Raw genomic sequence first — 25,440 nt, 5'->3', positions numbered from 1 at the left:
CCTAGTATTGGCAAATGGAATGAATCTAGTGCTAGCAAGTGGAGTCCAGATGTAGGCGTTGTATATGATATGCATGGTGTTTGGCCAACACTGGCCACCCTGCAGTAGCTATGGTGAGCTCTGAAGTGAAAAGAAACAAAAACTTGGAGGTTTTTTTCTTTTCTTTTTCTTAAAGGGAGAGGTTTTCTTTGAAATTGCAATAGAAAAGTGTCTCTGACCCTGGTGTTGGCAGCCTGTGGGCATTTGGAATATTACTTGTGATACTTATTTTAAGTAGAGCTCAATACTATGCATTTGAAACAAGCATCCTAAGTAATTCTGAAGTTTAAGAACTCTTGCCCCTGACTTTGGGGCTGTAGCTGGCCAAAGTAGTTTACAAAACTGAATTGCAGATCACTCAGGTAACATTCTGGTTAAAAGGCCAATAATGTATGTAGGTAATATTAGTAAGCTAGCTGATGCTTACTGTTTATTATATTCTGAGTTCTGTGCTAAATGCTTTTATTAATTAGCTAATTTATAGGAAGTTTTCTGAAAATAAAATAAATTAAAAATTAAAGTTTAGATTACAACTTGAGATTACAAACTTGTCTTTGGTGATGGGCCCGGAATTCAAATTCAGGCAGTCTTCATCCAGCCTACAGGTTGTTAGGAACAGCAAAACTTTGGGGTGGGACTTACGACAGCACTGCCGTAGTCTCGCGTAAATTAAATAACCCAAGAAAAAAATAAGCCTAAAATTAAGGATATGTACATTTATTTTCTTCACTGTTCTACTCTCTAGGAAGTAGGATGAAGAGATTCTTAGACTCCCAAAAGATGCATGTATCTTAAATTTTTTTTTAAATATTTAAAGTATTTAAGGAAAACAATTTAACAATAGTTCATAAGTGTAAATGTGCAATATTTATAGAACAGTGGAGTAAGATCGCAGATTTATCAGTAGTTAATCTTGGAACGGACTTTTTTAGGTCATTTATCTTAATTCCCTTTTTTAAAATGAGGGTACTGAGCCCCAAAAAGACTAAGTTTGTAAGCCAGTCTTAGAGCAACTCACTGACAGACCCAGATGTCCTGATTCAGCTTTCTTTGTTTCTTCATCTTCATAGTTTTTATTGTATCCTATGAAAGGCTTCAGAAATTAACTAGATTATTATTTTTTTTAATGTATCCATTTGGGGGAGCCTAATTAAAAGCCTCACAGATGTTCATTGCAAAGTGACAATTTGTAGCTAAAACTAGAAGCAAATCTACATACTTTAGAAGAAATGCTGGATGCAGATTCAAAAATAGATATGAGTGAATGGCTAGGATATTTAGGAGCAAAGCTTATTTTAAAACAGACACTTTTGTAGAATGTATTACTTATGGGATTTCACACACAATTTTAGTTTTCTAGTTTAATAAAAACCTAAAATAAATTAGGAGCATAAAAATAGAGAAGTAGCTGATTGGCTTCTAGATTTGTTGAAAACAATGATTTGATCTTTTTTTTTTTCCTTTTGTCTTAAATTCTGTGAACTAAGATAAAAAATCTAAGACAAAAGGCAATCTCTGACCTCGACTTGAAATCACATATTAGAACCATGGCCCTCACATCTTCCCATGCATTAGGATAGCTTACCCGCAGGACTTGTGGCAATACAGATTGCTTTTTGCCTGTTTAGTATTGGACCGTACCTTAGGCTTGCTGACTAAATCTTCTGGTTTAGGACTCCATGATTGGTGTTTGTAGAAAATTTACAGGCAGTGTAGATGCCCCTGGGCTGTCTGTACCCAGAACCACTGAGCATGTAATAGAAAACAGTCACACACCAGTGAACTAACAGGGGACTCTTAACTGCTGGGTTTTGTGTCTTTATTTCTTTGTTTGCTTGGTTTTCTTAAGGTGGGGATGATATTTTTCTTTATTAATAATTATTAAAAGGAAATGTTTCTATATTTTAACATTATAAAAATTGTAATGAGTGAGTGCCAGTCATGTACACTTGTAATTCCACCACACAGGAGGGCAAGGCTTGAGGATCCTTAGTGTGAGGACAACTGATAATACCTTGTCCCAAAACCAACAGAAAATTCAGATCTGAGAGTAAACTGCCTTCACCTATCTTGCTTAAAAGTAGAAGTATTGTAGCAGAATTTTGATAAACATCAAAGTAAGAAAATTGTTACTTAGAATTACTTAGAAAAAGGATCAGAGAAAAAGGATATTGGCAAAGTAAATCACATGAAGTGCAATAGTGACTGTGGAAGAAATAATCAAGATAGAAGCAAGGCAACTCCAGTTGGAGAGGAGATGCTGGTTGCTTGTGGTGGGCAGAGTTGAAAGAACTCTGAGATGTGGAGGATGCTAAGAGGAACCTGCACAGTGATATCAGGGTTTAGGTCTTAAAATTGCCCTGGTTCTGTTCGGCGCTGTAGCTGGCTGCTTGTATGTGGGTTGTGATCTACTAGATCCTCCCATTTTGTAAATACTGCTACAGTGTTATAATTGGTACCTTGAGTTCAGAACCACTTGCTCAGTGAATATTAATAGTTCTTTATTTCTTATATCAGACTTGATTGCAGTTGTTTTCCCAAACCAGATAGTGTAGTGGGTAGTCATTTTATTAGAGGAGCTTAACTTCATGTACCAGCAAATTCCCTGACACGTTTCTAGTAGGCTTAAGTGTCTATATTCATTGTTTCTTTGATATGAGTTTTTTGTTTTTTTTTTTAAAGAAGGGAAAGCAAGCAGTATTATGCATCGATTACTTATTTAGGGGAATTAGAAACAAAAATTGTAAGATAATTAATGCAAGTACAAGTATAAAAAAACCACCCTTTGAAAAAAATAACCCTTTGATTCCCAAGACACACCTTATGATGCCTGAGCTGTGCCTGTGATGCCTGAGATGTACCTTTTGAGGAACTTGAAGGATGTGTAAATACAAATATGAGGATAGGACTGGTGTTATGACATTTGTAGTAAATAATCACCGCCTGGCTTTCTGGAATTGCCAGTGATTTAAATTTTAACTGATTCATTTACTGTTATTTTATGAAGTCAAATTTATTTGGCTTTCTAAAAATAATTACAGAAATTATGTTCCAATGGATATGTGATGGCTTTAGTTGGTTGTCAACTTGACTACATCTAGAAGTAAGTAAAACCGAAAAATAAAGAGCAAACCTGTGAGGGATTTCTGCTTCATTTAAAGTGGAAAGATCTACTTCTAATCTGGATCTTTGAGGTAGGAAGACATATCTTTAATCCAGATCTCATCTGGGCCATGCTTTCTGCTGGAAGCCTATATAAGGACATGGAAGAAGGAAGCTTTTTGCTATTTCCTGTTTGTTTTTGCTCTCCCTACTTCTTTGGGATTCTAGCATATACTGAACACTAGCTGAGATATCCAACCCTGAGGACCGAGAACTATTGGAGTCTTGGACTTTCCATTCATAGCCAGCCATTGTCAGATTAGTTGGACTACAGCCTGTAGTCAGTCTAATAAATCTCCTTTCTGTACATAGAGAGAGATTTATTCTATAAGCTCTGTTCATCTAGAGAACCTTTACTAATACAGGATATGAATGACATAATTTTTCTATCCTTTTATGATTTTAGTCTTTCTCTTTCCCTTAAGAAGTGTTTCTCCTATATTATATGTCTACTATCCACTTATAAATGAGTATATATTGTGTGTGTCTTTCTGCTTCTGGGATACCTCACTCAGGATGATCTTTTCTAGATCCTACCATTTGCCTGCAAATTTCATGATTTCCTTGTTTTTAATTGCTGAGTAGTATTCCATTGTGTAAATGTACCACAATTTCTGTATCCATTCCTCAGTTGAGGGACATCTGGGTTGTTTCCAGGTTCTGGCTATTACGGATAAATCTGCTACTAACATGGTTGAGCAAATGTCCTTGTTGTATACTTGAAAGTCTTTTGGATATATGCCTAAGGAGTGGTATAGCTGGATCTTGAGGTTGCACTATTCCTAAGTGTCTGAGATAGTGCCAGATTGATTTCCAAAGTGGTTGTACAAGTTTACATTCCCACTATCAATGGAGGAGGGTTCCCCTTTCTCCACATCCTCTCCAGGATGTGTTGTCACTTGAGTTATTCATCTTAGCCATTCTGATGGGTGTAAGATGAAATCTCAGGGTCGTTTTGATTTGCATTTCCCTGATGACTAAGGACGCTGAGCATTTCTTTAAGTGTTTCTCTGTCATTCTATATTCAACTAAAATCTGTACACCTAAAGAAGCTAAGCAAGAGGGAGGACCCTGGGTAAGATGATCAATCCTCACTCAGAAAGGCAAACAGGACGGACATTGGAAGAGGGAGAAAACAGAAAACAGGAAAGGAGCCTACCACAGAGGGCCTCTGAAAAAGACTCTACCCAGCAGTGTATCAAAGCAGATGCTGAGGCTCACAGCCAAACTTTGGGCAAAGTGCAGGGAATTTTATGAAAGAAGGGGGAGATAGAAAGACCTGGAAGGGACAGAAGCTCTACAAGGAGAGCAACAGAACCGAAAAATAAGGGCATGGGGGTATTTTTTGAGACTGATACTCCAACCAAGGACCATTCATGAAGATAACCTAGAACCCCTGCACAGATGTAGCCCATGGCGCTCAGTCTCTGAGTGGGTTCCCTAGTAAGGGGAACAGGGACTGTCTCTGACATGAACTCACTGGCTGGCTCTTTGATCACCTCCCCCTGAGGGGGGAACAGTCTTACCAGTCTACAGAGGAAGACAATGCAGCCAGTTCTGATGGGACCTGATAGGCTAGTGTCAGATGGAAGGGAAGGAGGACCTCCCCTATCAGTGGACTTGGAGAGGAGCATGGGAGGAGATGAAGGAGGAAGGGTTGGGAGGGAATGAGGGAGGGGGCTTCAGCTGGGATATAATAAACTGTGATTAATATAAAAAATAAAAATTAAAATAAAAAGAATTGTTTCTCAGACCAGAATATTCTAACTTAGAGAACATCCAGTAGTTAGATCAATAAGAGAGAATATAGACCTTGCAAAACAGGTCTTATCCCTTAGTAAATATGTCAGGTATTCTAAAATTCATGCATATAATTGGTTTTTTTATGGTTTAAGTTATTTAATTTCTTTCTTCATTAACTAGTAATCTGGACCTAGTAATCTTTTTCTTATTATAAACTTTAAGATTACAGAGGTGTGGTCAATTTGATTTATTTGGATTTTTTTTTTTTTGGTTTTTTGAGACATGGTTTCTCTGTGTAGCCCTGGCTGTCCTGGACTCACCAAGCTGGTCTCGAGCTGACAGAGATCCACCTGTCTCTGCCTTCCAAGTGCTGGGATTAAAGGTACTAACCACCATGCCCTGCTGGCTCTTAAAAATCTTTCTTTTCAGATTTATTGTTTTGAGACAGGGTTTTGCTAAGTAGTCTAAACTGATTTTTACTGTCTTTATTTGCAGGTTAAAGAATGTCGACTTTTTCCATCTAGTAGCTAATTCTTTTAATAAATTTCATAGTTTTGTTCTCCATCACTCTAAGTCTTCCTCTCTTCCCATTGTTTTTTTCCAGAGTAGTTGACGTGGTGCAGTAATGACGCTTTTCAGTCTGCACAGATCTTATGAGGGCTCTTCTCCAGACATGGCTTATGCCCATGGATGATAAAATGACTGGTATAGTTGGGAAATGGATTCTGCTATGTCATAGAGCCTGATCTGAGTCCCCTTCACTGTTCCCTAGATTGTGTGACTTCAGTTCATTGAACTTGGGCCCAGTGAGTCATAAAGGGTCGATAGTATCTTCTTTACATACCTATTATAAGGATCACATGAGATCATTCATATAAATTGATTAGTGTCTGACACATAAGTTCTCTACAGATATTAGCTATTTAAATGAAGAAGAAACTAAAAAAAAAAAAAAAAAGGTAATGTCAAATTAATGTACCACAGAACATTGGAGAGGCTTGCTGATAATTAGGTAACAGATGAAATTTAAAAACTCCATTTCCTGATTTAAAGTTCCAGATTTCAGAAGCATAACTTTTTATCAAATTAGAGTTTGAACTTTAGGAAAAAAAATAATTTAATGGAAGGGAGAGCTTTGTCTGCCTTAATATCAGTCTCCCTTGATTTTTGTTTATTTGTTTGTTTTAATTGACTAAGTATCATCTCTAGTGATGTAAGTGTGATAATAGTATGACAACCATTCTTTGACCTTTGCTTACAATTCTTATTTTCTATTCTGGAATACATCTTTAAAATGAGAAATGAAAGCAAGCCAGCTTATTGGTGGTTGTTATTTGTTGTGGAAGTGAAGATTTGAGGAAAGATAGCAGGAAGAAAAGATTAGTTGTCCCCTTCTGATCTTTAAGGGACTATGATTGCTAAGAAAATGAGACTTGGTTTGGCCCAGGAGAAAGTGTGCCCGAGCTCTAGAGCTGAGGTATGAGGTTCAAGTCCTGCTTCTGATACTGAGGTTGGGACAAATTAGTTTTCTTGTGGTAGTTTCTTGAACCAATTAAGAGCACTAATAAAGTCACTCCATACAAGGGCTATGAGGTGTAAGTGAGTTAATGTGTAAAGCAGTCGAGATTTATTGTTACCTCTGCCTGGTGCTGAAGCAGACTTTTCTGGGAGGATTCCAATAATTACAGCGATTCAGCGGTGGGACAGACTTTCTCATCACTTCAAGTCAGACAGAGTCCTAGTTGCTGTATCATAGTTTCTGAGGACATTCTAGGTGCGGTAAAATTCATCAGTGCTCTTTGTAAAAAGATACAGCATTGCCCTATTGATTGCTTTGCAGGACACAGCAGGTGCAGGCGCGGAGACTGTGCTGGGTGGCAGTCGCTGTTGGATGACTGAGTGGAAGCTCCTTTACTGTAATATGTTCTGTTCCTTGCTTAGCATCAGTGTCTGTGCTTTCCACATGGAACGTGGTTTTGTTTGTGTTTATGTTTTTACTTTCGAGCACATACCCTGTAGTTAAAAGAAACCTTTCTCTCATTCCTATGTTCCTGCACATGAAGATTAGGCAGCTCTAAAGAACACTGATTTCAGTGGGAGACATGAAAGTCATTTCTCCTAACATGTCATGCTTTGAGTCCTTATTTCCAATCTGGCTATCATGATTTTGATGTGTGTAGTCATTTCAGAAGGTATATTTGTTATACATAGAACAGCCCTATGAGATTACAGTAAGGAAATTCAAAGCAGTGTTGACTCTGAGCAGAGAGGTTGTGGGTTGTAAATACCGCATTAGTGTATCTTGTCATTCAACCATATGCTTTATTAATCTTGAAACATGGTTTTTCAATATATGGACCCTCATGATTCCTAACTTACTAGCTTAAGTGAGATACATTTATACTGAGAATATTAGAAAGTATGATTAATAAGATTTTTTGTTTTGTTTTGTTTTTATTGCCAGAATTCATGTAGGAGCTTTGGGCTTGGACCGAAGTCGAACCTGGCTCTGTTTCTTAAGCCTCTCTCCTGGGTCTGCAAGTCTCATAGTGTAGATAAGGCTTGGCACAGGCAGAAATGTTGTTAGTTGGGAAATGCTGCTGTGAATATTGCTTCCTGCCTTGAACTCACTGTTTCTTTCCAGTCCGGTAGGGGGGAAAATGGGTGTTTGGGGTTTGAGGGAATGTGTTTGAGTCAAATCAAAGACCTGACCCTAAAAATTCATGAGAACTAAAAGAGAGTCCGTGGGTATGTGTTAAGATGAGAGGAGCCTATGGTGCTTTAGTAACTGACAGCTTCATTTCTGTGATTTTGTGACACCTTTGCCAAGGTAGTTTATGAAGTACGAGCAAGCAAATGTTTCGTGGACGTAGCTGTCTGTATAGGGAAGGGAGACTGAGTCTGAGGAGGAGCACAGTGAGCTAGTCTCTTTCCTTGGTCTCTTTTCCTGTCAGAGGAAGGCGATGCAACAGAAAGCCTTCAGCTAAGGAACAACACATTCATTACGCCATGCCCTCTGTATGAAGTCCTCTTTGTCTATTTCTTTGTAGTTCACAACTGTGGCTCATGCCTCTGGTGCTGACTTCAACTCATAACTCCACCATTTATTAACTTCCTGACCTGCCAGATGATTTCACCTCTTTGGGAGTTAGTTTCCTTATCTCTATTGTATGCTTGATAATAACCAATTTATGTTGGGTCAGGAGTTAGTGTGTTCACAGAACCTAGTACATAGTCAGTGCCCATTAAAGGTTGTTCATTTTTTCCACTCCTGGCTTTCTCTGTTCATCATCAGTGTTTCTGTTTGACTGTTTGAATTCTGAATCAGTCTCCATGGGGAGCAGTGAAACCATTTGTTTAGCCTCTACCCTAGTCTGGTAAAGAGCCACGGATTTCTGCTAAACCCCTCCTGCCTCCTGTGGCAGTGGTAGCTACTGTTCCTCTAAGTCATTTCCCACCGCCAGATGTGGAGTAAGTGCACAGTAAGCATTTGTGAGGTAAAGGGCTTTCCGAGCTTGGAAAGGAATGCCCGCAACACTTCTCATTGAGCTTTGAAGTCTATGGGTTCAAGTTAGTACAAACTTGATACTCTTTAGTCCTGAGGGTGAATGCTTTTAGGATTTGGGCCAGTTATATTTGCAGATTAGCTATTTACTCCACAATGATTTGACTTACAAAAACGGTTGGTTAGTGTACTCTGAGTCAGGCTCTTCAGTGAGCACTGGACCTACAAGATAGTAAAAGTCTTGATAACAACTTATCAATTTGGTACTATTCTTTTTCTTGTTTTAAAAAGATTTTTATTTTATTTTATGTGTATGAGTGTTTGTCTGCATGTATGAATGTGTATCACATGCATGCCTGCTGCTGATAGAGAGAGGGCAGAGAGGGCATAAAATCTCTGTTTGAATGAGCAATAAGCTCTTTGTAGCTGTCATATGGTGCTGGGAATTGAACCCTTGTCCTCTGCAAGAATAACAAGTGCTCTTAACCACTCAGCCATCTCTACAGCCCTCAGTACTATTCTGATACCCATTATGGAGACGTAGAAACAGTCTTTCCAAAGACTACACAGCCTGCAAGAAAGTCATTGAGATTGGCTTGAACTTTCAGAGCTGCCTTTTCAGTTATGTGGTAGGCAGCATCCCATTTGTGTTACCACATGATGGGAAGGCTATAGGTGAGCACATGACAGAAAGGTGAAAAATTCTTCAGGATTTCTCCTGGAGTTTAGGAAGAAACCAGCTGCTGCCTAGCTTATGTCATGCACCTGATACTGCACTCTTACTTCCAGTGGGAGGCAGTTATAACGTGGGGATTCAGTCTTAATTTTACCACACTAATATCTGTGTGGAGGAATAATTACAACTTTGAAGTTCAGTGTAGTGAGAAGTAACCAAGTTTCTATTAAAGATTGCTCAAGCAGTGAGTAAGTCATTAAATTCAACTCCTGATGAATATAGATTGCTTAATATCTGTCTGCCAGGAGACACACAGATATATGTCGCTAGAGATAGGTAATTGAAGCTGATTTTACAAAGAAGTTGTATTTTGGTTTTGATTATGACTAGGAGAAGTTCAGGGTATGCTTTGTGCTGTCATCTCTTTGTATTTCTGAAAAAAAAAAAGAGTAAATACCTTTTGTAGAAAATATTGAGGAATCAAGTTCTCATTTGAAGAGATCTGAAAATATTTATTCCCAGTTTTCAGAAAATAAAATCTTCTGGCTCCATGTGCCATTTATTCCAAGAAACTTACAGTCAGGCAACCCCTTGCCACTCTCCTTCTTTCTTGCCAAAATGGTATATGTGTTTTATGACATTTAATGTTTATCAGATTGTTCTGAGTATATGAGTCATGTTGACTCATAGTCAGCGATCCTTAGCAACATTAAATGTCTGCTTTGTCTTAGCTTGGTAATTCACTAATAAAATACATGATGTTGAATTTAATCAACTACATGTAATTGGCTGTTTCTGTTTAGACACGCTATGTGTAGCTTTGTAGAACAGAAAAATTAACCCGATCCCACAGTTTTGGTTTTTTGTTTGTTTAGGACAAAATTTCAGAAAACAGCTTGGCCATGGACAAAGCTGTTCAACTGAATCAGATCTGCAGGTGGAAAGAATAAGTAGGTGACATTTGTCTTGAGGGTGTGCCTCCCTCGTATATGTGAACATCTGTCCTACTTGTAAAGGCAACGAGGTTTTATGGGTTGATAAGGGATGCGTATTTGGCCCTCCTCTTCTGGACAGTAATAGCTGAACTCATAGGGAGCTTTGACTAGGGCACCTCAAAAGGCCGTGTGAGGTGGAATAACATACAGGGTCCCTGTGTGGTTTGCTTGGAGAGACAAGGTCAAGCTTATACTTTGATGTTTGTTTCACTGAAGGCAGCTCTAAAGAAGACCTAGAGACTGTGAGTGACTTTCAACTCCAAGCCTCAGGGAAGTTTATTCCTCTCCAGTGTATACCTTGGGCTGTAGCCACAGCACAGCTGTGGTTAGGGAAGGCCCTACTTAGAATAGTTGGTTTGGAACTGTGTCACTTAGCTCCTACCCTCACTAACCTGGTTGCTGGTCTGGAATTGCAGTTGGGTTGGTCTGTTGATTATGACGAGGTGGACTCAGACGTGCCATGATAAGGAGCTACTTTCCCCATCTGTTGCTGCTTTTAAACCCGTGGCCTAGAAAATTACACTGAGAAAACAGGTGTGAATAAACCCTAGACAGTGTTGGAACTGAGTGGGGGGAAAAAAATCTCTCACGCTGTGCCACATAAGGACACCATATTGCCATGATTGCCAGCTACAGTTTTTAGCCACAACCTGGAGTTAGTCCTGCTTGAGAGTCCGTCTCCATAAGAGTAGCATATTTGCCTCCTCTCCTCTTTCAGATCTGTCACTTCTTCTTTTGCCCTGGTTTTTCACATTCAGGACAACTGGCATCAATGGGTACTGTTTGGCTTTCATCATATTTGTTCCTGCCTCAGCCATCACATTCCTCTCATTAAAATCTCATGAATTTTGTTTGAAGCTAGGTTTGATTCTAGCACTAAGTCACCCATTTCTGCTAAATATACCTTCAATGCTTTTTCAGCGCTTCAAAGCAGAGAATAGTAAGAGTTATTGCTGTTAGTGCATTTTAGGATTGAGTAACAGATGACGTGTCTAATGAATAGCGTGGCTGCTGAGATTGCATAATTATAGGTTTGTCTGACTTTAGAAAAACCATAAGCAGACCAGCTTCATCCAGTTAGAGACTTCTCTAATTATGTAAGCATCAGAGTATTTCAATCTAAAATGAAACCCTCTTTCACTGATTCAATTTTCCTTTGTTTTCCTGGATTTTGCCCCTCAGTAGGAAAAACGAACCAGAAACTGTCTTCAAGGGATGGGTTGTTTCATGGCTCTTTCTGGTCTAAGTCCCACTTATAATGTATGTGAGATCGTATAGGTTGCCGAGGTCGTACAGGCTGCAGTGGTTCTGCATAGCGTTAGAAACAGCACTGATCAGCATTGTTGGGTATGTTTGTAGAACAACCTGATGCTGGCATGCTTACAGACAGCTAGAATTTTATAATGCAGAGCAGGATTATCTCTGCCCTCTGGACTTGGTTTGCTGGGATGGAGGTGGGGGGCATATTTCAGCCAATTACCGTACTAACTTTTTGGAACAATTTCTTAATTAATGTGCCAGGTGACAGGTCTCCCAGAGGCCTTGAGTTTCTCCCCCATAGGCCTTCTCCATGTGTTCATTGGCTTGGAAATCAATGTTCATGGGTTTCATGTAGGTTCATTCAATTACTAAAAGAAAGGGCTGAGTCTAATAAATAATTGTTCATAGGATGACATATTGAAATTTCCAGCCTCCCTAAGTGCTGTTTGGCAGGGGGAGAGAGCAATTAGATATATGGAAAGTAAAAATTATTTTTGACCATGAGCACTGCTTAGGAGGTTCTTTGTAGGACCCTGGTTCCCACTAACTATTTCTCTGTAGTTCTCTTTGTGGTCTGACAGGCAGTTTGTAGCAGCTTCCCTCAGAGTTGGTTTGATTGTAGCACTAAGTCATCCATTTCTGCTAAATATACCTTTAATGCTTTTTTAGCACTTCAAAGTTTTGGAGCACTAGTTGGTTGCTAGTGCTCTTGGAGTGGTGTGCTGCTGACTTTAGAGCAGCTGGACTTGGCTGGTGTTCAAGCATTTAGTGGGTGCTGTGACCGTTGTCATAACACTTCGCACTACCTGTGAGGAGGAGAAGAGACTTTCCCCAGGTCGAAACGTGGTGGATCTCTAACCTGGGGGGAAGCATTTTCTTTTTCTTACTCATTTCTTCTGTTTGCTGAATTTAGAAAGAGCCTTCCAGCAGCAGGTCCACTAAGCCTCTGAGTCAATTTCCCGGTGGCCTACTTAGATGTATTGTTCTAAGGGATTGCACTGGAAGCTGAGCTGAAGTTTACAGCTTACCTTAAATACTTGTAAAGAAGTTGGAGTCTTAATCATATTCAAATTTCATTTTGTCCAAGAGAGTAGTGCTTGTTTTGCCATTAGAGAGTCTGAATTGGAAGTTGGTTCTGCTTGGTGTCATTGTTGCTTTGAACAAGTTATTTCAGCTTTCTTCTGTGTAAAAGCAAGTTAAAAACTACCCATTTCTTTGATCTGTCTGGTGGTGTGAGCCTATAATATCAGCTGTGCTGGGACTAAGGCATGAAGATCCCTAGTTAAAGACCCATTTGAGCTACAAAGTCAATTCAAGATCAGTCTGAACAATTTAAAAGGGCTTGGGGATGTAGCTCAGTGATAAAATTCTTGCCTAGTATGTCTGAAGCTTTAGGTTTACTCCTTAGTGTTGAAAAAACCAAAACAACCAACCACCTGTTTCAGTATTGCTGTAAGCTGTAGAATAAATACAATAGGTTGTGCATAAGGAAGCATTCATTAATGGCTACAGCCATTTCTATCATTGTGAGTGTGTGTTCTGTCTCCTCATGGTCATCACTTCCATCTTCACCATGCTGCCATCTTCACCAGCCTTTCTAGTCTTGCAGAGGGTTATAGTAAAGCTTTCCACTCTTGGATTGTCATTATCAGGATTTTAGTACCTTTGTGTCATTCTGCTTTCATCCCCACCCAGGAGTGGTATTTTCTTTTTTTCTGATGGAAAAAAAAATTACAGTAAAAAATGACTATGTACCATATGTTCTCTTTATTTTAATTTTAATTCAACAGAATATCATGTAGGATACTTCCAGATTTAGGAAATAATGATCCTAGGAGGATATAGAAAAAAGGTGAATTCTGCAAATTTTTGTTGGATCTCAACACTAACACACCATTCTTGTCTATGGAGAAATGAGAAAAATGGGGATAAGAAAGGCATGATTGTTTATAGTGCTAAAATATAAAGTGTAGGTGTTAAGATAGATTAGGCAAATAGTTTCTTCTATGTTGGTATACTTTTAGAACAGATGGGATTTGAGCTCAGCCCTTGATATATGTGTAGATTAAATCTGGTAGAGAATCTTAGAAAGGACTTTGTGAAACTGTGGTGTGAGTGTGTGTGTGTGTGTGTGTGTGTGTGTGTGTGTGTAATTAAATGTATAATAGGCTGATATTAAATTCCTACCTCTTTCCTGAGCCTCCTGGGGTTGCCTGCCTGTGCCACTGTATTTGGATAAGTGAGGCAATTTTTAAAAGATGTATTTTATCTATAATTAGGGGGAGGTGGCTTAGGTATGTGTGGGGAAGGGGAGCTTGGGCCCAAGGAAGTGAGTGCAGGTGCCCAAGGAAGCCAGAAGGGCTCTTCCTGGAGCTGGAGTTACAGGCAGTTGTGATTGCTCCTTGTGAGAGTTGGTAACTGAACTCAGATCTATTGCAAGAGGTTTTTCTGATGTTTTCTGAATGTCTGAACCATCCCTCTAGCCTCTGGGTGGGGAAATTTTGATAGTGGAAATATATGCTGTAGAATCCAGTGACAAGGAATCTTTGGGTGGTAGGTCTCTTTCCTTCTCCAGCCTTCCCTCAGCCAAGATCTTAGTAATAAATTTCAAAGCTTGAGGAAGGATCTCTGCTGGCCAAGTATGACCTACAGGAAGCCTCAGCTAAGGCTCCAGAATCCAGAGAATGTCTGGAGTTGTCGAGAAACACAGGCAAGGAACAGTATAGCCTGAGTGGGAGGGAACATTAGGAGGGATGAAGACAGTAACCCTGAGAATTAAGAAGCATGGTGGATCCCAGGTCTGTCTCTTGGTGTATTGCTGAAAAGGAGAAAGAGGCCAGAGAACAGAATATTTTTGCAGTTAATTTTTTTTTTAATCCTTAATCCTTTTTTGTTATAACAGCAGATTTGTGTGTCTCAGTTGCAACAGGCTAGGGAAGGCATAGGAATTTTGTCTTGTTTAATGAAGGAACAGAGGTGAGGAAAGAAGAACAAGATGGTACATGAAAAAGGCAAATACCTCCAAATTGCTCTCAGCTTTCCCTGGAAAGTTCTGGAAAGGGAAGGACACGAAACTAGGCAAAGTGGATTGGTGAAGAGGTTTCCAAGAAAAGTGCAATATTTGCAAATTAGCCCTTTGGATGATCATGTTGTTTGAACTTTTCCCAGAAGAAGTGGAAAATAATAATCACAACTTTTTGTCTTTCAGCTGAAGTGAGTAGTGAATACAGTATGGAAAAGGCCATGGTTGAATTTGCTAAAATGGACCGAGAACTAAACCATTATGTTAAGGCTATCCAGTCTACAATAAATCATGTAAGTTTATTCCACTTCCCTGACTAGTTTGGTTATAGCTCACTGATCTAGAAATGGAAACAAAATCAAAATTCTTTTCTACCCTTAATATCTCCTTGTCCTTACTGAAGCAGATGTTGATCAGTACTCTCAAGGAAAAGGAATCTGAGCTATTTTACAGCTAGGCACCTAGGCCAATTAGCATATGGAATGCGTTTTAGATTGTTTTGCACTTTTGTCTGAAAACTTTTAGTGTAAGCCCCCTCAAATGTGATCAGATTTTCATTAAAATGTTAAAGGTGTATACAGCTTGTTTTTATTGTCATATTTGCTTAAGCATATAACTTAGACCAGGTTTAGTTACCCATTCTCTAGCTTTAAGTAATATGCATCTCTTACAAAATATTTGGAGTCAGAAAATATGGAAGCATTTAGAGTAAGTTTAAAAGTACAGTTTGCATTTCAGTTGTTCCAGAAGCCAAACGTATCTCTCTTGACTCCAGCTGTCTCAGGAACAACGCAGAAGGCAGTTAAGGTGGGAAGGTAGCAACATCCTCTTTAGTAGTGCTGTGTTGAGTAAGAAATGAGCAATAAGATTGCAGTAACACTTCTGAGAAATCCTTTGTCTCTGAGCCATGGAAACTCCCTGTTGAAGTGATTTGGGATACCTGTGTAATAGGGTGGCTTGCACTTCTGGTTTCTTTATTTGCCTTTCATTCTTATGGCTATGGGAAAATTCCGAAAAGCAAGTATTTAACAAGACTAGCTACTATTCAGATGAAGATAACATTTTATGTTGTCTAATACTTAAGCCACTGATATGAGCATTAAATATTGGTGTTTTTCCTGTTTTTATATGGCTAGTCTTTGGTATAATATAACTATGATTAAGAATAGTTGCTTAGGGCTGGAGAGATGGCTCAGAGGTTAAGAATACTCGCTGTTCTTCCAGAGGTCCTGAGTTCCATTCCCAGCAACCACATGGTGGCTCAGAACCATCTATAGTGAGATCTGGTGTGCAGGCAGAACACCATTTCAATAATAAATAAATCTTAAAAAAATTCATTAAAAAAGAATAGTTGCTTATAACTAAATGGTAAGCTCATTCAGTTTGTGAAAAAAAATTACAGTGGTTTTGGCTATTGTGACTTTTAGTCCTAGTTCTCTGAATAATTTTTTAATATGAAAATACATTTGGTGGCATCATATTTGAAAATGGCTAACAAAGCAGTAGACCAGAAAGCACTCACTAGACCAGAGTTCTGTCTTCTTCCTTCTTTTTCTTTCCTTCCTTCCTTCCTTCCTTCCTTCCTTCCTTCCTTCCTTCCTTCCTTCCTTCCTTCCTCCTCCCCTTCCTTCCTTCCTTCCTTCCTTCCTTCCTTCCTTCCTTCCTTCCTTCCTTCCTCCCTCCCTCCCTCCCTCCCTCCCTCCCTCCCTCCCTTCCTTCCTTCCTTCCTTCCTTCCTTCCTTCCTTCCTTCTTTCCTTCCTTCTTCTTCTTCTTCTTTCTTTCTTTCTTTCTTTCTTTCTTTCTTTCTTTCTTTCTTTCTTTCTTTCTCTTCTTTCTTTTTCTTTCTTTTTCTCTTTTTTCCTTCTCTCTCTCTTTCTCTCCTTCCTCCTCCCTCTCTCCTTCCTTTCTTCCTCCCTCGGTCCTTCCCTTTCTCCCTCCTTCTCCTCCTCCCACCCCAGGACAATGTCTTACTAGGTCAGCCTCATGGCCTCAGTCTTCAGCTTGGATTCTAGGCATTTGATAACACACCTAGCTAGACCAAAGGTTTTTAATTTTGGTTGAATTCTAGAATTAGCCAGTTTGTTTCTGCTTTCCCCCACATGTCTGGAGCAGGGCTGGGGTGCCAAGATTGTTTTTTGTAATAATTCTATTACTAATATGTATCCACAGTTGAAAATCACTGATCAGAACTGAACTGACTTTAAAGAATATGGTCAGGTGGTTGTAAGGCTCTATCTTGCTTTTACTTGTATTTTCTATGGGTGTTATCTGGTACACCTTTACCTTCTGTGTGTGCAGTTTATGTATGGCAAAAACACAAGATTTTGAAGTTATAGAATTTAGTATTTTTCTCCTAAACTTTAAAATTCACAGAAACTTGATGTACTGCTAAAAGAAAAAAAGAGCCCTTATCCCCTTTAGTACTCTTTGTTGTTGTTGTTGTTTTGAGACAGAGTCTCACTATATAGCACTGGCCAGACTGGAATTTTCTGCCTCTGCTTCTTGAGTGCTTGGAATAAAGGCTTGCACCATGCCTGGCTTCAAGTACTCTTAAAGAAAAAGTTAAGCACAAAGGAAACCCAATAACTCTCTTGTGTTCAGTAGTTAACAGCATTTCTCTCATGTGGAGATCTTTGCCTATTACTTTTACACTTTGAGTTTTTTCTGCTTTTTGGCCATCACTTCACTGTGCATGGAATGAATGGACTTAGAGATTCTGATGGTTGGTACAAGGTTTCTAGGCTTTCACAGAAGAGAAAATTGTTTCTTTTCCTTTTCTGATACCAAATTACATTGTTATACAAGTGTCACACAAGACCAAAGTAGCACAACCTGTAAAGGCTTCTGAGACGTGCAGTCAGGGGCTCAAGTGGAGGAAAGTGTTTTTATATGACTTGTAGTATTTGAAGGTGTGACAGTATGTATGGTCTTGTTACTTCTGAAGAATAAAGAATGAGTGGCCATGGAGGGCAGCCTAGCACTGCAGTTACCATCCTCAGTCAAGAAGGTTTCTCTTGGAATCTTATATTCTCCATTTCATCATAAAAGCATTGATCCACCCATTTCACAGTACTGTTAGGTGAACGAGATTAGGTGATGTGATTCAGAACAGTTGAGCATCCATAGCACTTCATGGAGCTGTCAGATACTCTATTGCTGCAAACCCAGATTGCTAAGCTGAACTTAGAAAGGTAGGACATGTTCTAAAATATAAGTACTTTGTTTTGTTCACTGCATTTTTGCATACTTTTCTTGACCTTGCCCTACTTTAAAATTCATGTCATGTAGGATTAGCTTTAAGCTTGTTAAGCTATGAAATGTTCATGATCTCTAAAATGAAGTTGTAAGTCAGGCTGATAACCAAGGTTTCTTTGGGTCCCATCTAACATTCTTTTGTCACAGACTTTTAAAGATGATGTAGTACTCCCACTTAGGAGCTTGTGGCAGATGTGGCCCATGGCCTTTCTGAATATGAACTTGTACATAGTCACAGAAAGTTTCTTAAGAAGACGAAATTACTTACTGTTTGAATAGGCAGCCCTCTCTTTTCTGCTCTCCGCTTAGAATGTGAAGTTTGGTAAGTTTGGTGGATAATTAGCTATCTGAATTAATTTACCAGTAATTCCCTGGGAATTACTTTAGCAGTTCACAAAAGCTTTCAGATTGCCTCCCTTTGTCTTGTGAGAAGTTGGGACTACTTTATCCCGTGAGTCTGAAGATTTAATTAGGAATCACTGTTCATTTCAGTGATCGAAAACCTAAAGGGAAAAAAGGAACCTAGTTTTAGCAAGTTTGTTTGTAGGGGGATTTTATATAGTGAATACTACAAAAATGACCAGTTTCTGAACCATTTATAAAAACTTTCAGGATGAGTGGGTTTATGCCTGTGAGCTGTTTGGATGAAGACTTTACAGCCATGAGAGCACACGTATTGTAAAAGTGTTTTGGAAGGTATGAAGGGCACACTGAGGGTATTTAAATGGTAGAGTTACTTTTGTCACAGTTACCTGCCTTGGAAAAACCTATTTCCATCTTATGTGAAGACAGAGAGATGTTCCTAACATTAGACTCAGTGGCCCTGCTATACCTTCTCTTGCTTTCAGAGGACTGCATTGGATGGCTTTCCCCTCCAAATGTCTGTTGAATAAACATGGACTACATGCCTATGTGCCATGCACTTATTGGTGCAGGGCATAGGAAGTCAGTGAGCAAGACCCACATGACTTTACCTCTGCTGTCTGATGCCTAGAAAACTCGGACATTTAACAAAGAGTAATAGTTGGTATTTATTACTGTCACTGGGTGGGCTGCAAAGGGGAAACAAGGTACTACAGGTCATTAAGTAACTCCAGGCATAGTATCTCTGGTGGCTGGTTAGATGAGTCCTTCCTGAAGAAGGTATGTTTCCAGTGAGAGTCAAATGAGTCTTAATGTGGAGAATGAAAGATAGTTAACTTCTTAATGTGATTTGAAATGGGAGCACCTTATTTGTGATGGTCTTTAATTGAGACAGTCTTATGTAGCCCAGGACATTTGAACTTGCAACATTTGGGATTACAGATGTGTACCACTGTGCCTAGTCTTATGGGATGGTGGGGATTGAACCCAGGACTTCTTCATGCATGCTAGGTAAACCCTCTACTAATTGAGCTACATTTGCAGCCCCCATTTCTGATAGTCCTTATTTATTTACTTTTTTAGTTTCTTTGAGACAGGGTTTTTCTGTGTGGTCCTGACTGTCATGGACACGCTGGTCTTGAACTCACAGAGATCCTCCTGCTTCTGCCTCCTGAGTACTGAGATTGCAGGTGTGTACCTCTGTGCCCAGTTATTTATTTTTTAATATGTATGTTTTTGGTTTTGTTTTGCTTTTCGAGACAGGGTTTCTCTTTGTATTCCTGGCTATCCTGGAACTCTCTTTGAAGACCAGGCTGGCTGTAAACTCACAGAGATCTGCCGCCTTCTGCCTCCTGAGTGGTGGGATTAAAGGCTTGTGCTACTACTGCCCAACTGTGTTTTTTTATTTGTGTGTCTGTGTGTGTGCCTGTGTGAGTTCCATACATTCAGGTGCCCATGGAAGATAAAAGAGGGCATCAGATCCCCCTGGCACGGGAGTAACCAGTACCAGTGGTTGTGAACTGTTCTCTGCAAAAGCATTGAGTGCTCATAACTGTCACTGGGCCATCTCATCAGCCCTTTTGATGGTCTTCATGTCAAAGTTTAGGATGCCTTGATCATTCCAAATTCTTAATTTCAGAACAGCAAAGGACAATGTCTACCTTCATAGGTAAGAAACATTGTTGGCATACTCTCCAGTGCTGGTCAGTGATTGAGTGAGTTGGCAGCAGATTTTGAGTGCTAACCCCTTTCCAGCTACTGTACATCATGATAATGGCAGATTTGTGAATTTGTTTCATTACTTATTCTGTTTTTTCAAGTAGAGGATATCCCTGAAATTAGACTAAATAAATCCAGTGGTAGCCTTCAGTTGTTCTCATTGTGGTTATTAGTGTTCATACCTACACCTGTAGTTTGCCCTGTGGCCTTTAGATTAGTAGTTAGGGGAAGGTGAGTCCCTGACGAGTTCATCCCCCAGTCTGCCATCAAGTATGTGTTTTTTCAAGTAGGAGACAGCAAAAACACCTTGGGCTGCTGTGCCTGGGAGCGGCCAAAGGATAGTTCTCTCCTCATGCCATGTGTTCAATCCCAGGGATCGAACTCAGATTTTTGTAAGGCAGTTACTTAAGCCTTTACCCTTAACCACCTAGATGGCCCTTCCAGACTTTTAAACGATCTCAATTCTAATGTTGAAAATGAATGGGAACCTTAAAGCTAAATGACAAGTGACCTAACTAGTCTCCTAGATTATCAGTTATCAGTGATGAAATATAGTCACAGAGCTTATGAAAAGTAATGAAGCGTGAGATTCATTTGGACACGCACTTTTAGAACAAACGCCAGCTCTCAGAAGAGTCATCTGACTTCACCTGTGCTGTTGGCTTCACTGGGTGGTGTGTTTGGGAATCGCAGAGCCTGTGTATTTTCTTCCCTGTCCACAAAACTCTGTTTTGTTCTACTTATATCTTGTAGATTAGGTAAGGCTTTAAGCATTTAAATCGGATTGCCGTCGCATAGCTGTTTTTGTTTTTAAGATAGTGTCTATAACATTTTTACTGAAAGCCTAAGGAGAGCATTGTTTTCTTTGTGTTTCTCACAGATCAAGTCTACCCGTACTTTGTTTACTGTGGATTTTGTTTGATATGCTAACCTGAAATGTTATCTGCCTTTTATAGTTCATATGTTGAAAGCTAGAAAAGTAGAAATATACTTTATATACAGTGTTGAAAACCAGATATGATAAAAGTACAAGCTGGGTCAAAGTATAGTTTACCTTAGTCTTGTCATTATGCAATGAATTTTGGCCATTTCTGACATGTTACTTCCCTATGCCCTCTCACCTTTCACCCATCATCAACTGGTAAGCCTAGGGTTTTTGTTTGTTTTTAAATTAACTTAACTATCTACTGCTTTAACGTGTGGCCCTGTCTATAGTTCTCAACACCTTGACAGGAGCTCACTATGTAGACCAGACTGACTTGGAACTTACAGAGATCCACCTGATTGTGCCTTCCAAATGCTAGGATTCACCACTATGCTCAGCCCCTATAGGCAATCTTAACTAAAATGTTTAACTAAATTTGAACAGAATTGCTCATTTAGAAAGCGAGTACATCATTTTTCAGTATCTACAGGAAGTTCCAGGCCAGAGGATGTGACTGTTGGGTGTGATTATCTTCTGAGGGAATGTACAAATGCACGCCACTCTTGTAGGCGTTCTGAGCTGCTCACTAAAGAAGGAGAAATATCTTGAGGTTATAAAGCATAAGGATAAAAGATTCCTAAACATAGAAGAAACTAAGACTAGCAAGGTAAGATGACAGGAGATAGAAGCAGGTAAGAAGCTGTTGGAGCCAGATGGCCAAGCTCTGAGAGCCCACCTTCTTCTCTGCATCCCTGTGTCCCACACTGAACAGCCCAGAATGATGCCGCCTCTTAACATTTCAGTTCAAGAAGCTTATGGATGAATCATATTGTATGTGATCTTTTCCTCCACAGGAACATTGCCTTGAAGTGGCAATTTCAAGGGGGAAAAAAGCACCAACTTTGGGAATTTACTCATCATCCACTTGGCCTTGGGATGTATCTATTTCTGTGCTTACTGGTATTTATTTTTGTCCTTTAGAGCCCCTCTACAGTTACCTTCAATTTGCATTTGTGTTTGGTGCTTTTTTATGTCTTACATATGCAGTTAGGCGTGGATACACAATTCACTAGTTGTATGTTAGTGAATGGTCTGTGGGAAAGACTTTAGATAAATCCCTTCGTTATCAGAATAATATGGCTGCAAGAGATGAATATTCCTACACTGAGATTCATTTTCATAGTTTGTAAAAAAAATCATCTTAGTGTTTTGTTAGGTATTAAGTGTTAAATTTTAGTCAATTATAAAATGCTTAACACTCTAGTCGGCCTTGTGCTCCACTGCAGTGTTTTCAAAAGTTTGTTCTGTAATACGAATTAATCAGGATATGACTAAGTATAATAGGAGAATAGGATTTTGTGGTCAGTAAGTTTGGGGAATGCTTGATAAAAGAATTTCCTTAAATGCTCCAAAGCCCTTAATGTGCTTTTCTGCAATGTGATTCTCCAGAGGAAAAGGATATTTAGAAATTTCCTAAACTGAGCTAACTAGAAAACAATTTGGGGGAGGGCTGACATGCCAAAGTTTGAATCTACTTTGTTAAATGTTCCTGTAATCATAGCTTCCTAATTTTTAAATAAGATTTAAAATATGTATATGAGTGTTTTGACTAAATGTTTGTATGTTTATCACATGTCTACAGTGTCCATGAGGACACTGGATCCTATGGAATTGCATTTACAGGTGTAAAGGTACTGGGAATTTAACCCAGATCTTCTGTAAGAGCATTAAGTACTTTTAACTGCTGAGCCATCTTTACACCACCAGAAGTTCCCTAATTTTACAAAGGAAGTTGAAGGCTAGCTGCAGCAGTTTATCTAGAGGTTTTATATTGTCTTGGGAACTGGGAAGTTGGCAGAACATACCAAATTCACTGTAGGAGGTGGCCCTTAGTGATTATTCTGTGAGGAGAGGGGAAAGGGCGAGACTTTGGGGGAAAATGATACATTATTCCACCAGTGAAGAGGGAAGAAAGTTTTTAAAGGTACACAGACTGTCTGCTGGGAACAAACATGACCCCTCTGTGAATTGATGGTGGGGAGATTGAAAAGAAGGGAAATTGACAGTGGTCAGGGAAGTGGGGGAGTTACAGAGTAGGCAGAAGGCTGTTCTTTACTAAGAGAGTAGAGGAGCAAAAGAGTGAGGGCTGGTGAAATGTGACCTCAGAGGCTCAGGTATGTGGACACTTGAGCCTCCCTGGCCATGCTGTTTCAGGAGGTTATACAACCTTAAGAGGTGATGCTGGGTGGTGAGTGTAGACCATCTGGAAGAGGTCAGGATGTAGCCAGCAGCTTCATGCACCCTCTGCCAGAGCAGGTGTCCACATCCACTCTCCTGTCTTGCCTTCCCTACCGCGATGTACTGTATTCCCTGAACTAAAGGCCAGAACATATCATTTCTCCTGTCACTTCTTGTCAAGAATTTGGTCAAAAAAGATTCTTTTTTGTGACAAGAAAAAGAATCCAAAATAGGGATTATCAAATCCACAGACAGGACAGGAAAAGGAGATAGACCTTTGGACACCAGGGTCACCACATACTCCAGTTAAGCACTGGGACACCTGTGTGATTACTGAAGACCTTAGGTAACTCTGCTGATAACAGCATGAACCACTTAATGGCAGGAGTATTCCTCGATATAGCAATCTTGGTGTTATTTTGACCTTGGATATAGTCTGTCTGGCACAGCTAACTTTTTGACATTGTGGCATGATTTTGTCATCTATAAAGTTCACATTTGAGATCTGCATGATCAAGTTACAGGAAAAAAAGTCTACAGCAGAGAATCTCTTTTTTTTTTTTTTTTTTTTTTTGAGAATCTCTTGTTTTAAGTTTACAAATTTGTGTTGAGTTGAATTCATAGCTATCATGGGGTACATGCAGCCTGTGGACCACAGGCTAGACACACCTGGACCTCAAATAGCATAGATAACTGCTTTAATATCCTTCCAGAGTCATCTTTTCTCCATAATTGATAAGAACTAAGCTTGAGATTCAGACTTTTCTTCACCATCTGGCAGTGGTGATGAGTGGGTAATAGAGAGAAAGAGGCAGGCAAGTAGACTGACCTGGGGAGTGAGCCACCAAATAAATGCTCAGGCTCACCGTAAAATAAACACATACTAACCTAGGGAGTTGGAAGCAGTTCTTTATTACTCTTATAACTAAATTGTTCAGTTAGTGATCATAATGCACTTACACTACTAACGACACAAAAGTGTATTGCTCTGCCCCTGAGACAGCTACAAAGTCATTTTAACAGTCATCTAGTTTGATAGATGATAAAAACACATCTAGAACTCTGGAGTAAGGACAGACTTAGTAAATTCTATTTATATACATGTACACCTCGAGCCTCAGTTTCTACTGAGTATGGGAATAGTAATACAGGTCACAAAATGCTGGGAAATATGAGAAGTGTCATCCTAAAAGTACCTGAAACTCTGTCACACTGTCATCAGATTGTGTAGGAAGTTTTGCAGAGAAGTGTCCTCATCCCCCTTGGCCAGCATCGGACAGCATTCTGAAGGGAATTTCAGCTAACATGGGGTGGGCAGTGGGAAACTGTGCTCTTTCCCCTGTGTGTGGAAGGGATATCTCTAGAAACTGGAGTAGAGAACTGGCTGGGGTAGAGCTTAGTGCTCTTTTCAGTGTTGTGACCAGGAAGGATCGGGTGGGAACCAGGGCTTGTGCTGGCACAGAAGCTGGTGAGCTGCAAATGCATCTGGCCAGTTGAAGTTGAAGTTGCCTGATAGTGACTGTACTTATTTTTGTCCGTAACAGCCAGGGTAAGCTAGTATATGGAGATGGGGGTGGTTCTAAGGTAAGTACCAGATAATTAGGTAAACATGACTTCTAGTTCAAGAATAATGTGTTCAAGAATAAGTATTTCCCTTAGATGTTTTCTATAAGTAGCAGAAGTGAAACCCTGAATATGTTTCTCTGTATATACAAGGTTATTGATTTATTCTGTGCTGTGTGTCACATCTTTAAATCTTACTTTGTTCATTATACTACGCTGAAAAACTATATTCACAATTTTTTGATAGTGGTATTGTATTGGCCAGAAAAAATGTGTAGGGTTTATACACTATTTATTATTTATGTAAGTATTTACTTATGTATCATGTGTTACTTTTATTTCAGAGGGAATCTCTAGAAGCCAATAACATGCAAGAGAATAACGGGAAGAGTATATAGGGTATTACATTCCCAGGCCTAGTGAGTGTGCAGTTACCACTGTGGTACCACAAAACTTGCTTTGTGAAGTGGAGCCAAAGCTCAGCAGACTCACTGCAAGTCCCTTCTCTCTGTATTGCCCTCAAAACACGGAGCTTCTGGCAAAGGCAGCACTTTCATGCTTTTGTTTCATCATGAACGTGATAATTTAAGTAGTAGATATTCTTGCATTTCATTTCTTTGTGGGGTGGAGTAATTTAGCCCGTTATAAATGGTTTTAAAATTTTATTTCTTTCCTTTCTTTACATCTTAAAATAATTAGTTATGTTTGACAAGAAAGTGCTTGTTAGAAAAGCCTGCTCCTTGTTCTTGCTACTGAAAACAGTAATCAGAAATAGTTGAACATGGGTGCACACACAAATGATTCCCAGACATCTGGACACACTTTTTACCTTCCTCTCAGCTGACACCTGTAAGATCTCACATGCTCGCATCACTTGTGGTTCTTGGAATGCTGTTGATACTGAGAAGCAAAGCCCTTTTAACCTTATTGGTCATACGCTGTCACCCTAAGGTTGAGTCTAGCTTTTGTTGGGA

General features: G+C 39.5%; 1 protein-coding gene across 6 annotated transcripts in view; it reads left to right on the top strand.

Annotated features, from left to right (window-relative positions):
• Nsmce2 (NSE2 (MMS21) homolog, SMC5-SMC6 complex SUMO ligase) overlaps positions 1-25,440 on the top strand; it is a 225,454-nt gene that overhangs the window by 32,940 nt on the left and 167,074 nt on the right. For all 6 annotated transcript variants that reach the window (XM_021653553.2, XM_060389370.1, XM_021653550.2 and 3 more), the window contains one exon: positions 14,589-14,695. In XM_021653553.2, the coding sequence (XP_021509228.1) occupies positions 14,589-14,695 (107 nt within the window). The remainder of the gene's footprint in view (positions 1-14,588; positions 14,696-25,440) is intronic.

Source organism: Meriones unguiculatus, chromosome 8 (assembly GCF_030254825.1).
Source record: "Meriones unguiculatus strain TT.TT164.6M chromosome 8, Bangor_MerUng_6.1, whole genome shotgun sequence".
In the NCBI taxonomy this organism is placed as follows: Eukaryota; Metazoa; Chordata; class Mammalia; order Rodentia; family Muridae; genus Meriones; species Meriones unguiculatus.
The sequence above is the reverse complement of the archived record's forward strand: the minus strand, read 5'-3'. Positions and strand labels throughout refer to the sequence as shown.